Here is a 16127-nt window from a genome sequence, read left to right on the forward strand (position 1 = left end):
AGTATTTCTCAAATTGTTTTATACTTAGATCATTTCAAAAGGTGATTTTTCTAGAAATAGGAAAATTCCGACACAACAATCTCGCTCGCCACTCTAGCCTAACACAGAGAACATATACATACACATATGCAATTCATAAACACAGACACTCGATTTATACAAATCGCTGCGATTTATACAAATTAGATGCTCCATAGCAAAATTATAGTTATAGAGCGCTAATATGATTTTTATGTTTGCTATTCCTAAAATTTACTCTTTAAAGTATGTGATTTCATGATCTTTTTAAGAATATTTATTATTATACACTTTGACGTTTTTTAGCTTTCGTATTTGCAAAGCTATAGATATTCTGACTCAAACTATTTTAGTGCAATTTAGCAGACATTTAGCCATAAATTCCAATATTTTAATTTTATATATATTTATGAAGTTGTGGTTGAAGATAACATTTTGCTTAGTTCTATTTTTTGCGAAGGAGAGAATAGAGTTCTTTATTTGGAAATTGTGAATATGGAATTGGAAAACGAGTTTGGAACACTTGTCTTATTTTGGAATCCTACCCTAAGTGGATTTTAAAGTTTTAAATCAAACACTAATTTTAAAATAAAACAAAACATTATTTCACAAAGAAAAGCGAATAATTCTCATGGCCAAATGACTCTTTAATAAGTTGCCAATGCAATATAAATGGGTTCTCTCCAATTTCACTTCAAGAAAAGTGGGAATTACAAGGAAATTTTATACAAGAATTTGTTTTGTAGAGAATACCTCCAAAGTTTCATATGAAAAGTGTAGATTCTTAACAGCGGAAACCTATCATTAGACTATTGGTCTTGGTGATTTTAGACAGCATATTGTCACGGACTTAGATTCTCACTAATATTCCATGCGGTACTTGACAACTTACTCACGGTCTTGTAAGACCAAGTAAGCCCTTTGAAACTAGATCGCTAAGAGAATGCAAGAACAGTCTTGTAAGCTCAAGTAAGCCCTTTGAAACTAGATCACCTAAATCGTTAGACTATTGGTCTTGGTGATTTAATTTTAGACAACATATTGCCACGGACTTATAGTCTCACTAATGTTTCGTGTGGCACTTGACAACTTACTCACGAATCTTTCATGGTCTTGTAAGCTCAAGTAAGCCCTTTGAAACTAGATCGTTACGAGAATGCAAGAACGGTTCACGGTCTTGTAAGCTCAAATAAGCCCTTTGAAACTAGATCGTTAAGAGAATGCAAGAACGGTTTTGTAAGCTCAAGTAAGCCTCTTTGAAACTAGATCGCTAAGAGAATGCAAGAAAGACTTAGAGATATTTAGAGAGCTTTGAAAGAAAGCTTTGTATTGTTTGTGGAAGATTACTTACAACTTTGTTGGATAAGTTTGTAAATGAGAGGCCCTCTATTTATACTACTCCGTAGGGGCTAAGTATAATTAATAATAAATACTTTACAAGTCCCTACAATATTTACACTTTAGTCTTAATCTAGAATTCTCTACAAGTTCTTGGAAATTCTATAGTCTTTTTCAACTCCCAGTAGAGAAAGCCTCAATTTTCCGATGTGGATTGAAAGGAAGTTGGGGATGGACATAGATCCCAGCTCATAAGAAGTACGGGGGTTCTTGTAAGTGGGGTCAGTGGTTCCAGTGACTCAAGGAATAGGGCATTTTGGCACTATTGAAGTGATTATATATATAGGGAGTTCTAGAGTGTTCTACTAACCTCTCCACAACTCTAGATTCTTTTCCCTTATTCTGATGTCGAATTTTAACAGTGAAGTGGCGGGACATGACAATATAGATGCTTCAAGTTTTCAGATTACAAGAACAAATATAATAAAGGTAGTTCCAATACTAGTTCAACTTATATTACTAGTGTAATAATAACCTAATACATATGAAACAAGTTGCCTTTTGTGCGGAGTAATCAATCTCAATTCAAAACTAATTAGAGTTCGAACAAATAACAAAGTAGCTCAGAAAAGTAGGGTATTATTCCTAAGAATGTTAACGAGGGTATAACTCAGTTATCGATGCCTCATTACGTGATGAAGAAAGAGATTTACTTTTGGCTAATTCTCTAGGTTCTGACGATCTTGAATTGTACTCTTTAATAAGTGAAATCTCATTGTGTGTGTAGTATGCAGGCCCTGAAGGCACGGGTAGACTCAGAGAGAGGCTACTGAGCATGAGAACTACTGCAGCCACAGTCAGTCTATCACCAATATTTTCTTGAACACACAATAAAGCAATGTGGATGTATCTCATTATGTCACGAACCAGTCCTGAACTTCCTCTAAACATGGGGTCAATCAAATTTGTAGCTGTTCCTTCTTGCCAGTTTGTCCATGCCTACAATATTATAATTCAGAGTTTAAACTCTATACATCGACAATGTAAAAGAATTTGATGCGTAAGGATGGTCCCGACTATTGAAATGTAGTTGATCAATTAGCTTATTTACTGACATAGCTTAGAAGGTCTTCCTCAGATTCTTCATTTCTGAAACAAGCTGTGTTCTTTTGTCCACTTAAAATTTCTAGGACTAGCACTCCAAAGCTAAAAACATCAGACTTGACTGAAAATCGTCCATGCATTGCATACTCTGGTGCCATATATCCACTGCAAAACGAGAATTACATAACATTCCACAACTTAGAAATGATTCAATTGTCAAAGTTTTCTGTTACACGTAGTTTGCATTCCTATCAACCGGACTTGAGATATAAAGGCCAAAATAATCAATTTAGTTAGTCCAAACAGTAGGATCAGCAAGACCTAATAAGCTACAAAAATAGGAAACGTACAACTTGATGTTAAAAGTCAAAGCTATTGATGTTGTGCTGCAATTAATATGTACTGCAAATTGGGTAGTTATGGTTTTGATGTCTTTTTTTTTTCCGCCTTTCCTTAGTGAGAGCTCTTAGGCCATTGATCTTGGCTGACAGAAGTACAAGTTATGATGAGTCAAGACTTACATCTTATATAATGCTGCAATGAGATTATATCTAACCTCTCTGAACAAGGAGAACTCATATGCTGAAAAGACAAAAGACAAATTCTGTTCTAGACGAAATCAAATTTAGCCTATTTATTCACAGCGCTAACTTTTGGCAGAAGTCATTCTTCTTGAAATGAACTTTATTATAATCATCAGAGATTGCAACTTTGGGAGTGACCAAATTGAGCACAAAACTCTAGGTATCTGACCATACATCTCAAATAAGTTAAATTTTAGACACCACAAAAGTCCTAGTCCAACAATATTAAAGCATTATTTCAAGGAATGATTTGCTTTTGTCTTGAGGCAGCTTTTAAATCTGGCTAAATGGTTAAAAGTCCTTCCCAGTGATATGAAAAAGGAGTAACAGTCTATATAATACTGAGAGATGTAAAACTTACTAGGTCCCGACAATTCTGTTTGTGCTGCCTTGAGTTTCATCTAGTTCAAATAGCCTTGCCATGCCAAAATCTGCAATTTTAGGATTCATCTCTGCATCTAGTAGAACATTACTTGCTTTGAGATCACGATGAATGATGCGAAGTCTAGAATCCTCATGTAGATAAAGAATTCCCTTAGCAATGCCTCCTATGATTTTTGATCGCCTTTCCCAATCTAATTGCCTACGTTTAACAGGATCTGGGAACAAGATGAAAAATATAATTATGAATTGAGCTTCTATACACCGAAAATATAGCAGAATTTTGCAAAATCAAGTCACTTTTACTACTCCTGTAACAAGTGGAATTAGTTTTCCAGAAGTAAGTAGCTAGACAACAGTCAAAACATTATACTGACAAAACATTAAGCAATATACATACCAAATAAAAATTGGTCAAGACTTGCATTGGGAACAAATTCATAGACAAGAAGTCTCTCTGTTCCATCAAGGCAAAATCCCAGCAACCTAACCAAATTCCTGTGTTGAAGTCTAGCAACCAACATGACCTCATTTTTGAATTCCAGATCACCTTGGCCAGAATCTGCTGACAATCTTTTCACTGCTACTTCTTGACTATTTGGAAGCTTACCCTGAAGAAGACAAGTGCAATTGAAAAATTATGAGTTGAACAAAATTAGAGTCGGCTATATGAAGTCACAGTGTCCTTTTTTGCATCAAATAGGCAGCAATCACCTTGTACACAGGACCAAATCCGCCCTGTCCCAACTTATTATCACTTGAGAAGTTATCTGTTGCTGCTCTAATTGTTGAAAAATCATATTGAAAGGATTCTGCAGTGGTAATATCATCCCCATGTATACCTTCATCAAAGTAGTAGTAAAACATACAACAAAATTTCAGTGAAATACGGTCTTAACAGTTCAACTTTCCGAAATCATTGCCTGTTAATAACCTACGCCTTACTCTGAATATTTTTCACTAGCTTCCTCCTTCGCCTCCTCATGATCATGATGAGAGAAATACAAACAACAAGAATAACAACTGTAACAGTTGACACAATGATAATGATGACGGTTCGAGTTGTTTTATCATCCTCTCCTGCAGGAACTCGTCAAGTTAGTATTGGTGAGGCTATACTTTGTTTTAGTTTATGTGACCCTATTTCCTTTTTGTTGTGTCCGTATTTCTAAAATAATGATCACTTCATAAATTTGGAAAAATTTAGTTATGCTTCTCATTTTATTCTTAATAACAAGATTATATTACCACTCAAATGCTAGGATATATTTTAATATCACCAATTTTAAAAGTCTTCTTATCACATAAATGTTACAATATGATTTAAATCTCAAAAGCGTCTATTTCTTCTTTAAAAATATTATTTTCCTGTAAAAGCATGACTTAGCAATTTAAGAGTTGAACTGGCTAACAATTTCATAAAGATTTGACATACCTGATGGTGGTGGTGGCGGTTGCAGAGTCAGTGATGATGGAAGTGGCGATGGTGATAAGGGTGGCGGAGCTTCTGTCGGTAGCTGGTTGAAAAAGGAGATATATTCATACTGAAATTTGCAGCTGGGCGTTCTATATCTGAGACCAGTCTTACCATAATTTGCACCTTTAGGTAAAGTTCGATAGCCAGCGCTTAAACAATTGATGCAACTTTCAGCTGATAAATCCGCAGTGCACTGTACAAGTGCATATATAGTCAGAAAATCAGGGCCCCGAGTACTATTACTAGCGTACTTCTTCTTACCGCCCTGTGAAGCTTGACTTCGTAAACTTTCTAACAAGGTTCTTAGATCTTCCATAAAATCATCGGGATGCGAGGCATTTACCATGCTACGCAAAATGTTTTTCGGGTTTATTGACACGGTGCCTATGATGGACTCATTTGAATATCGTAGCTGACAACTTTCATAATAACCAAATGCCGATTTCTTGTAAGGACATACCTCTAGAATCTTACGGGTCGCATTATTTATACAATCACGGCATACCTGTAATTGTACATCCCCTCTACATTGCGCGATGACACTAATCGTGTCGGAGTTTAGGCCTATGGAAGTATTATAGAATCCAAAACTATCCATATTTCGTGAAACAGAGGAGAGGGTTGTGTTAAGGTTAGTGTCATATGCACTATTTGGGGAAAACTCAGTAATATTAGAATCTGCACATACATGAAATTCGAATTTAGGCTGTGCTATGCTGAGGTGAAAAATGTAATTAAATTGGAACATTACAAGAATCAGCCATTTCAAGAAACTCATAGCTCTCTTCACTATCTAATGTGTCAGAGACAAATGGCTACTACACCTTCAAAAATTTCATGCTCAATTTTATTTATTTCAAAAATTGACTACGGACTTTTTCGTCACTGAAAAGGATGGAGGTGCCTTTCTATGCCTTGAAGATTTTCAAAAAAAGTGAAAATTTCTAATATGACATATATTATACTAATATTTTCGAGTTATAGCAGTAGATTTAGACTTTCAAGTCATAACATTAAAAATTTCAGGTTGTAACAGATTATTAAAAAAAAAAGTTATTTTTAATAATTAAAAACATTTGATTTGAAAAGAATAAAAAGATAAAAAAAAATTAAAATAAAACGTTTCTGAAGGAAAAAATGAAAAAAACGGAAATAGGGGTGGCAATTAAATTTGAATTAATTTAAGATAATTATTAATTAGCATGAATTAAGGAATTTCAAACTAATTAAGAATATTCAGTTTCCTTAATTCACTCCAATTTGTTAAAATTAATTTTAAAATATGATTTTATCCATTTTTCTTTCACGTTTCTCTCTCTTCGATTTTCTTCCAGAAATTGTCACTGGCGACAAATTGAATTTTTTTTTTTGGTTTGAAAAAACCTGTTTTTTTTTTTTGTGATGGACAACTACATAAATAAAATTTGAATTGATTGATGATAATTATTAATTAGCGTAAATTTAGGAGATTCAAACTAATTAGGAATATTTAGTTTCCTTAATTCACTCTAATCTGTTAAAATTAATTAAAAAGTCTGATTTTATCCATTTTCTTCTACGTTACTCTCTCTTAGTTTTTTTTTCCAGAATTGTTGTCACTGACGAGTAAATCAAGTTTTTTTTTTTGTTTGAAAAATCTTGATTTTTTTTGTGATGGACGACTGCTTATCTATACTAATTAAATATGGTGATAGATGGGATCCTTCAGGTTGAATAAATGTTGGTATGAATAATTGGATGTTAACTATATATAGTTTGGATACCAATTATATGGTGTTTATTTTGATCTCCAATTAAATAGCAAAACCAAACTGTTTATGTATCCAATTGTTATGTAGTTTGTATATAACTGATATCCAAAAATTTGTATCCAATTGATATGCAGTCTGTATATAACTAGTATCCTGAAATTATGAGAGTCAATATGTAATTCATATGTAGTTGATAACTGACTTGAAGAAAACAATGCATATTCTATATCATTCAATACTTAAAACTGTATCAAAAACAAATATATATCGTTCAAAAGTTAAAAATACATGAAATGCTAAAGAGTCTAAGCTGCAATCAACTATCTCAAATTTGATCTCCGTAGTCTTGGTGTAGGATAATTGCTGGTATCTGGAGCATGTTCTTTTGCTATGCGGATCCATCAAATTTGCTAGCAACAGTCCCAGTTACTTCACTCTCACTGATCGCGCCATCATCATTCTTTGTTTTTCCGCATTGCCATCAACCTAGTTGGAGAAATTGAAAAGGAAACCTTCTTATTATAAAAAATAGGCATTACAAGAAAATACCAATTTCATACCAACATTAGTCATAATTTATACAAATTTTTTTTGGATGATTTAACAAACTACAATCAATTCACATAATTGGACCATTGATATCACACCGTTTTCTGATAAAAATAATACACAACTTAAGTTAGTTTTCATACCAACAATAAATCAATTTCATACCAATGTTAAAACACATTTCATACCATATTCATAAATTGTATATTAAGTCAACTTTCATACCAATATTATTCATGTTTCATGCCAGTTTAGTAGACAGAATGAGAATAATTTGAAAAAAAAAAATAGATTTCCTCTAAACTGTGTACCAACTTCATACCAGATTTAAACAAGTTTCACACCAAATATAAGTAATACATCATACCATTTTTATACCAAATTTTATACCAATTCATGCCAACATTAGACAAAATTCATACCATATTCATAAATCGTATATTAAGTCAGCTTTCATACCAATAATATGCATAATATAACAATTTTAACAAAAAAAATCTACTAAATTGATTTAACCATATCCCGTGTAGTAAAAAATCCAATTAACTTTTGGAGGACACAACACACACTCAACAATACTTTCCAAGAGTCCAAACAACATAAGGTTTCAAGAACATCTTTACCTCCTATAATAAACTCCAATCTACACTACACATGGCCATAAATCTCCCAAAAACATTAGCAAAATCAATAAAGATTCGATTTTTGACCATTCCCCACGTAGTAAGAACTCAAATCAGCAAAACCCAAAAAGGATCAACCCCAAAACACCTCTGATTCACCTCCATGAAAAATGGTAAAATAAACTTTCTTGCAATACAATTATCAAACGAAATTTCTCCAAAATACTAAAATTATTGAAAATTACAACTTAGAGATCTGTCCTTTTGTTTTGATTGTATGGAGAATATATTTCTCCTAATCAGTTTTTAGATGTTGAAAAATCGGCTTCAATGGAGTATGGATGAAAGAGATGAAAGATGAATTTCTATTTTTTTTAAACATGGAATTGACGTGGGGTGAGAGATTTAGATGGGGTGGGGTGTGACTTGTAGCTGTAAAAAAGGAACTATAATCAATGTAAATCCCTATAATTGTGTAAGAGATAATTATGGGGTATTCTTTATTTAAATAATTTAATAATAATATAAAATTATAAAAAATAACTTATTTAATAAAGTAAAATTTAATTAATTTATAAATAATTAGTGATATGTTATAACCCGTAATTAAACTGTTATAAGCAAGAATTTTTTAAAAATAGATTTAAAACCTGTAATATTGACTCTTAAATGTGTATATGGGGTGATTTTTACATCAAATATCCATGAGCTTTAATTTGGTGAACAGATGCCTACATAATTGCCACAAAAAGCCCCTAAAATTTAAAAAGAATCCCCAGGATTCCACCCAAAATGTCAACATGTGATGTGAATACAAATTTTAACGTTTTCCTCTATCGCCCTCAAAAGGTGGTTAAATCAAAGTGTAGGGATCAACAAGTTTCTTTACGAATTAACATGTTCCTTCTTCCTATATCGGGGAGCTTGAAGAAGTATTGAAACTCATTAATTCGATTAATTTAAACTCTATGTTATATAAGGTTTGTTTAAGAATAAAGTGTTCTACATCAAATTTTTTTATTCTTAAAATTCGAACCAAAATATTTCGTTAAATATGGATAGAAATCATCCATCTCACTACGTCCTCTAGTAGAATCTTTACTATCAATATCATAATAATAAAGTATTTTGTATTTGTGTGTATTAAATTCTTTTTGAGGTTGTTAACCTTATAATGATATAGTATATATTTTATTTGTGGTTGTTAATATCATAAGATATTTTGCTTTTGCGTACAAATCACCCTGAGTGGGTTTCACGTTAATCAACTTTAGAAAAAGAGGAGCAGAAAAATTGAAATTAGTAGACTATAAAATAGACCAACTGAAATGTCATCAAATTCGAAAGACTAAACAATGACCTTGTGGATACGGGTAGATTTGGAACTTCTTTACGCGCTAAACGAAAGTTAATTAACTACCTTATTCTTTCATGTTTAAATTTATGTGGTATATTTATAGTTTCTAAATTTTGAGTGTGAATTGAATATTTTTAAAAATAAATTTATAATTCAAAACTAAGTAAACTCACTATTAATAAATATAACTAACAACTTAAAATATTTATAAAAAAGAATTGATCAAAGAAAAAATTAGTTGACTTTCAAAATTTTAATATTGACACATAAATTAGGATTAGGGGAATCCCTCTACATTTTTCTAAGGTACTTTTTTATTTTGCAAGTCAAGTTGGCTATCAAAAATGAGTTTAAATTTAATACATTAAAGGGGTCATGTGGTAGCTAGACAAGGTCAAAGCTAATAAAATATGTATTAATTTTATACCATGTTTGGTTTGCAAATAGAATAAAAGTTATTTATATATTAATTTTATACAACGTTTAGCTGGCAGACTTTCAAATGTTGTATAAAAGTTATTCATGTATTATTTTTATACGGTGTTTGGTTGCGTTTTTTGTAATCCTACATAATTAATTATTCATGTATTAAAATGGTAAATTATGCGGAAAAAATGACGAAATAAGTTATGTGGGTATTAGTTATTCATGTATTAAAATGGTAAATTACATATTTAGCCTATTAATTTACTCTTATATTAATTTACAAAACATCAAATAATTAATACATATTAAAAAAGAACTACCATTGTTTTCTTTGAGCTTTTTGTCTAGATAATTGCTTAAATTCTTGTTAATTGTTTTCTTTTTAGTTCAAAATACAAGTTTTATTTTCTTTTGCTTAAAATACAAGTTTAATTTTTTTTTGCTTGAAGATACAAGTTTAAATTTTTTTAGTTATCAATTTGGTTTAATTTAAATTACATACTACTTAATTACTTAATCATATTGAATACAAATTACTTAATTACTTTTAGTTATTTGTATTTTACTTTGTTATTTTTAGCTAATGATATTCATTTAATTTTAACGTGTTATTTATATAGTTAGTAATTTTAATGGTTATAATAAATATTAGATCACTCATAACTTTTGAAATTAAGAAATAAAAATTGAGTCACTAATATATTGTAATCTCTACATAACTAAACTCTGCATAAATAAACATTACATAACTAATATATGTATAGCTAAATCCTACATAACTAATGCATGTATAATTAAACTCTGCATAACTAATACATATATAATTTATACCTACATTATTAATATCTACACAACTCTATCCAGTTACCAAACGACCCCTAATAATTCAAACATTTTTTACGATAGGAAAGCTACGTATACAATATCCTAGCTACAAGATTTGGTACATCATTGGGATTGCGTATTCCCACAAAGTCAGAAACTATATTTGGATTGAAAATTTACTTTTAAGTCATTTTTATCTTTTGTGAGTGTGTGATAAAGTTAAAAAATAATTTAAAATAAGTTTAAAATGAATTAAAACTCAAAAGTAACAATCTTTTTATTTTTTTGTTTTTAACTTAAAAATTATTTAAATTTGACTTATTATTTTTTTAATTCAATTCAAACGGGCTCTTAATTATATTCTTTTTAATAATGCATGCATCCATCAACTATTAAGAAATAAAACAAAAATTACGGTCTGTGCATTAATTGTTAACTCAACAAAGGCTAAAGTACCAATGTGGGACTTCAAAAACCAACCATGCATCATTATGGTGAAGTAGTAAATATTTTTTTATTTTTAATTAGAAATTTTAAAATTGAGTCATATTGAGTACATAATCACTTTTATTAAGGAATGTTTTAGCTCTAATGTGGAACTTTACGGCGTGAATTTAAATTTAATTAGGTCCCTATACGAATATTGAACATAACGTCAGAAAATTCAAAAAAAAAAAGAAAAGTGGAGTAATTTTCTTTTACCGTGAGTTAAATTTTAGCTGCTGGCAAACATAATAAACTGTAAATTATTTGAGTATGTAAACTTTAACCAAATTAAATAAGATGTATCAAATCCTTTAAATATACGGGACCCATTCTAATCTTTGCTTATTTATTGAATTTTCTGAAATCCAATTAAAAATTAGAAGCTGATTCATGATAAGTAAAAAAAAAAATGAAGTCACTTCACTATAAATTGGCATTTGAAATGGGCAATATGAAGAACAGATGATAGCAAAATAAGAAAGAAAAACAATAAAATACATAAAAAAAAAAGAAAAAAGAGAGGAGTTATATGGCTGAGAAATGGAGGAACTTAGTGGGAAAAACAATTGGGATGGTTTATTAAACCCCTTGGATATTGATCTTCGTAAATATATCATTCAATACGGAGAATTGTGTCAAGCAATCTATGACACTTTCATTACAGAAAGAGCGTCCAAATATGGAATTTTTGACCAAAGTAAATTATTATTTAAATTAATTCACAAAAATAATATGTTTTTTTGAAAATTTACAAAACTAGTATAAATGTATTTCTGAGTAACGTTTTAGGCTATATTTTATTAAAATAATTCTGACGCATAAAATATATGGGCTGACGGCGTTAAATAAAGAAACGTTATTGGTGGTAACGTTTTAAGCATAAAACGTTACTGTCAAATACGTTTTATGATTTGTTACTCGGAGGCACGTTTTATAGCTAACACGTTACTCGCAGTAACATTTTCTTTAAAATTCAGACATAGACTTTTAGTTTTCTTAGTATGTCTCTGTAGACACAAATTTTTTTACTGAACTTAAGGTATCACACCATTTTTAGTACATGAATATTGCTTTTTTATATAAATCAAATATTTTATTTTTATTTTTATTTTTCATCGTATTTTAGTAATTTTATTTTGTAAGATTGGAAAACTACAAAAAATATATATTTTTATTTAATGTATATTTAATAAATAAACTAGTGTTTCTTAATTATTTTTTAATTAATTTTTTTTTATATTTATATTAATTAAAATAATTAGTTAATATTTTTAATTATTATATTTTATATATATATCTACACTACCCCACAACCCCATTTCACCCCACTACACCATAAGTCCCCCTACTATACCCACACATACTCACACGACACACACTACTACTACTACATATATCAAACACAACCAACATACAGAGAGGGAGAACGATCAGAAAAAAAGAAGCAAAAAGAAGAAAAAAAGAAGAGTCACACACAGTAACACAAACGTACAGAAGAAAGAAAAAAAAGAAAAAACACAATCTGCACATACAAAAAAAAATCAAAAAGCAGAAAGAGGAAAAAAAAAACACACTTCTACAGTTCTACTACTATACATTCACCCAAAAAACACAATACACACAAGAAAAAAAAATCAGAAAACACACATCCTTGTTTTATTCTTCTTTTAAAAATTCACCAACACATTCACATCTTTTCTTCCTTACCCATTTTTTTCATATCGCCACAAACACATATACCATCACAAACAACTTACAAAAAGTTTGTGGGTGTTCTAATTGAGCTTTGGTTAAGATTTTGTGATATTCAATTTTACCTTATCTCTTATTTAATTTATTCATGGAATTTGATGTAATTTTATGACAAGGTTTATTATATTTTGTTTTATTCATGAATTTGATTGAAATAATTCATTTGTTAGTTGTTATATCTCTATTTCATGAATGAAGGTAGCTTTAATTGATGATTTTGATTTTTTATTTGTTAGTTGTGATCTCTTAAAAATGAACGGGTCATAACATTGTTCTTGTCTTGATTTAGATAATAATGATAAAGTAGGTATAGTTAGGCTAAATATATAAATAAATTATTGTTGTTTTATTTTATCAAACAAAAATTGAGTTTTATTTTTTACAATTCGTTATTCTTTTGTTTGATTAGAAAATGTATACTTAATTTTGATGTTAATTTTAAGAGTAATAAAAATACTAAAGTATAAAATAAAAAGATATGAATATGATCCAAAATTTTATCCTAGAATTTTATTTTATTTGATTTTTCTTTATAAAGACTAAGTATTTTCTTTTAACATTAGACAAACTTTTAGGTACGCTAAAATTATTTGTTTCGATTAAGAATGCGGCTGCTCATCTTTTTTGAGACATAAAAAAATCAAGGATGCAGTGATGCACCTTGTCCAATAATATAATTAAATTTTATTAATCAAAAGTAGAAACTTATTGAAAAAAATAGATTATTAGGTGTGATGCAAAGAAGACAATTATGTCTCAAAATGTCAAGATCGAGAATGCAGTTATGCATCCGGTTTAAGACTAATAAAATTCAACAATTAAAAAATAAACAAACCATGGCGTATAGACACAAATTATCCAAAAACATATCAAGATAAGTATAAGTCAATAAAAGCGACCGTGCTAGAACCACGGGACTCGAGGGATACCTAATACCTTCCCCTCGGTCAACATAATTCCTTACTCGAATTTCTGGTTCGCAGACTAATATAAAGAGTCATTTCCTTTTGATTAGGGATTAAACAAAAAGGTGACTTGGAACACCATAACTCAATTCCAAGTGGCGACTCTGAAACAATAAAATAATCCCTTAATCAATACCGTCACTTAAATTGAAAAACCCATACGCCTTGCGCAAAAAGGGGTGTGACAGTTTCTTGTTAATGTATCGGTTACTTTTTAACTGTTCACGAATTTTAGTTGTGTTAGTATCCTTTCAATTTTATTTTTTTCGTTCTTGTCCCTTTTGAATAAGCTATGTTTGTGAGCATAACCATGTTCTATTGGATTTTTCTTGTGAAAATCAAGTGAACAAAAAAGGATAAAACAAATAAATAAAAGTGATGATTTTTCTTTCAATTTTTCGCCAAGTGTTCGATAAATTATAGTGATAGATTACCACCTCAAATTAATATCCTAGCGAGAGAAAATTACTCTCGAGTTAGAAAACCAACATTATACATGTAGAGAATACTAAGAAAAAGGAGAGTAAAGAACCAATAGGCAAATGAATATCGAAAATCATCGAGAATCCTGATAATTAGGATCTAAAGTAGTAAAATTTATTTTGCTCTAAAAAAAATCAAAAAATTGTTAATGTTAATATAACTATTTAAAGAAAAATATTTTTACAAAACAATAATAATTAATTCTAAATTTTAAAATAAATTAAATTAAAATTTACCTCAAATTGAAGACATCACTAAAAAAAATTAAAATTTAATAGATAGAGAGAGTTGATATTTAGAAAATCTTGAAGTAACTTACTTGAAAACAAATGTTGGATATATATATATGGAAATTGTGGGTGAGACAGTGACCGAAAAATTGCATGACTGACAGTGAAATATTTCTATAAATTATTTCTTGAACACGTAAATTTTTTCGACACTTGTAAGAATTCAAAAATTCTTTTATATGTGAATGTTTTAATTTCTCCACTTTTTAGAATTATTAGATCCTTTCAATTAACACAATTAAAATCCGTGAACAGTTAAAAAGTAACTAATACATTAACAAAAAACGTCTGAATTTTAAAAAAATGTCACTGTGAGTAACGTTTTAGCTATAAATCGCGCCTCCGAGTAATGAATCATAAAACGTATTTTGCAGTAACGTTTTATGCTTAAAACGTTACCACCAATAACGTTTCTTTATTTAATTCCGTCAGTCCATGTCAGAATTTTTTTAATAAAATATAGCCTAAAACGTTACTCAGGAATACGTTTATACTAGTTTTGTAAATTTTCAAAAAAACATATTATTTTGATGAATTGATTTAAATAATGGCTTACTTTGGTCAAAACTTCCTCCATATGCAGGAGCTAGCAGATACTCTGTGGAAAACCTTTTTACTAAGGTTGGACTTGACCCAAACAAGTATCGAGTGACCAAATATCTCTATGCTACCTCATCTATTCCACTTCCTGATGCTTTCATCACGAAATCATTGTCAAGGGAGTAAGGAATCAAATTTTATGGGATATATTGCTAGCTGTGGCTACTGATGAGGGTAAAGTTTCACTAGGAAGGAGCTAGGGATATTGTGATTAATTGGAGAGGAACTCAGCAGAAGCTGGAGTTTATTAATGACCTTCAATTTTTACACCCAAAGTTTTTGGTGATGGAGGTTTGCTTCCTTTGTTTCAACCTTTGGTGCATAATGGCTTCTATAATGTTTATACATCAGCGAGTTCAAGATCACAGTTTAATCTGACTAGTGCCAGAGATCAGGTACATGTTAACTATTTATTTATTTATTGGAAAAAGGCTAAAAATATCCCAATCTATTCGATTTTTAGGTAATTGAAGAAGTGAAAAGATTGGTTGAAGAATATAAGCATGAAGAGGTGAGCATAACTGTGACTGGACATAATCTAGGTGCATCCCTTGCAACTCTAAATGCAGTGGATATATCTTTCAATGGAATCAACAAAACAAGTGAAGGCAAGGAGTTCCCAGTGACTGCCTTTCCATTCACAAGTCCTAAAGTTGGAGATCTCCAATTTAAGGCAACATTTGACAAAATAAAAAGCCTTCGTATTTTGAAAATTCATAACTTATTGGAAATTTTTCCAAAATACCCACCCATAGGTTATTTCGACGTTGAGCAGGAGCTAATGATTGACACCACAAAATCTCCTTATGTAAGGCCTCCTGGAGAACCTTTCAGCGGGCATTTGCTGGAGCCGTACTTGCATGGAGTTGCTGGCACTCAAGGTTTAGCAGGTTTTAAATTAGAGGTGAATCGCGATATCTCACTAGTGGGACATATTGAAAGATGAATATTGCATTCCTGGGCTTTGATGGGTTGAGAAAAACAAAGGAATGGTTCAACCAGAAGATGGATCTTGGCTTCTGTTGGATCACGATGAGTATGACTTCTGAGGCCGGGAGCTAGTTACAGATTTAAAAAGTGATCACTTTATTTCCTTTCATGAAATGTTTGAATAAAGG

The 16127-nt window shown here is 30.4% G+C and overlaps 1 protein-coding gene and 1 pseudogene across 1 annotated transcript; one reads left to right on the forward strand and one right to left on the reverse strand.

Moving 5' to 3' along the window:
- Nucleotides 1–1914: 1914 nt before the first annotated feature.
- LOC125835295 (cysteine-rich receptor-like protein kinase 44) lies at nucleotides 1915–5680 on the reverse strand. The gene is made up of 7 exons (XM_049514421.1): nucleotides 4861–5680; nucleotides 4371–4505; nucleotides 4140–4267; nucleotides 3826–4036; nucleotides 3406–3643; nucleotides 2472–2625; nucleotides 1915–2355 (listed from the first exon to the last, which is right to left on the reverse strand). Exons 1-7 carry the CDS (start codon nucleotides 5678–5680, stop codon nucleotides 2011–2013), a joined length of 2031 nt encoding a protein of 676 aa, XP_049370378.1. The 3' UTR covers nucleotides 1915–2010.
- A 5768-nt stretch (nucleotides 5681–11448) lies between these two features.
- On the forward strand, nucleotides 11449–16058 carry LOC125835216 (phospholipase A1-IIgamma-like; annotated as a pseudogene).
- Nucleotides 16059–16127: the final 69 nt, after the last annotated feature.

Source organism: Solanum verrucosum, unplaced genomic scaffold (assembly GCF_900185275.1).
Source record: "Solanum verrucosum unplaced genomic scaffold, falcon-dt-bn FXZP01001278.1, whole genome shotgun sequence".
Classification (NCBI taxonomy): domain Eukaryota; kingdom Viridiplantae; phylum Streptophyta; class Magnoliopsida; order Solanales; family Solanaceae; genus Solanum; species Solanum verrucosum.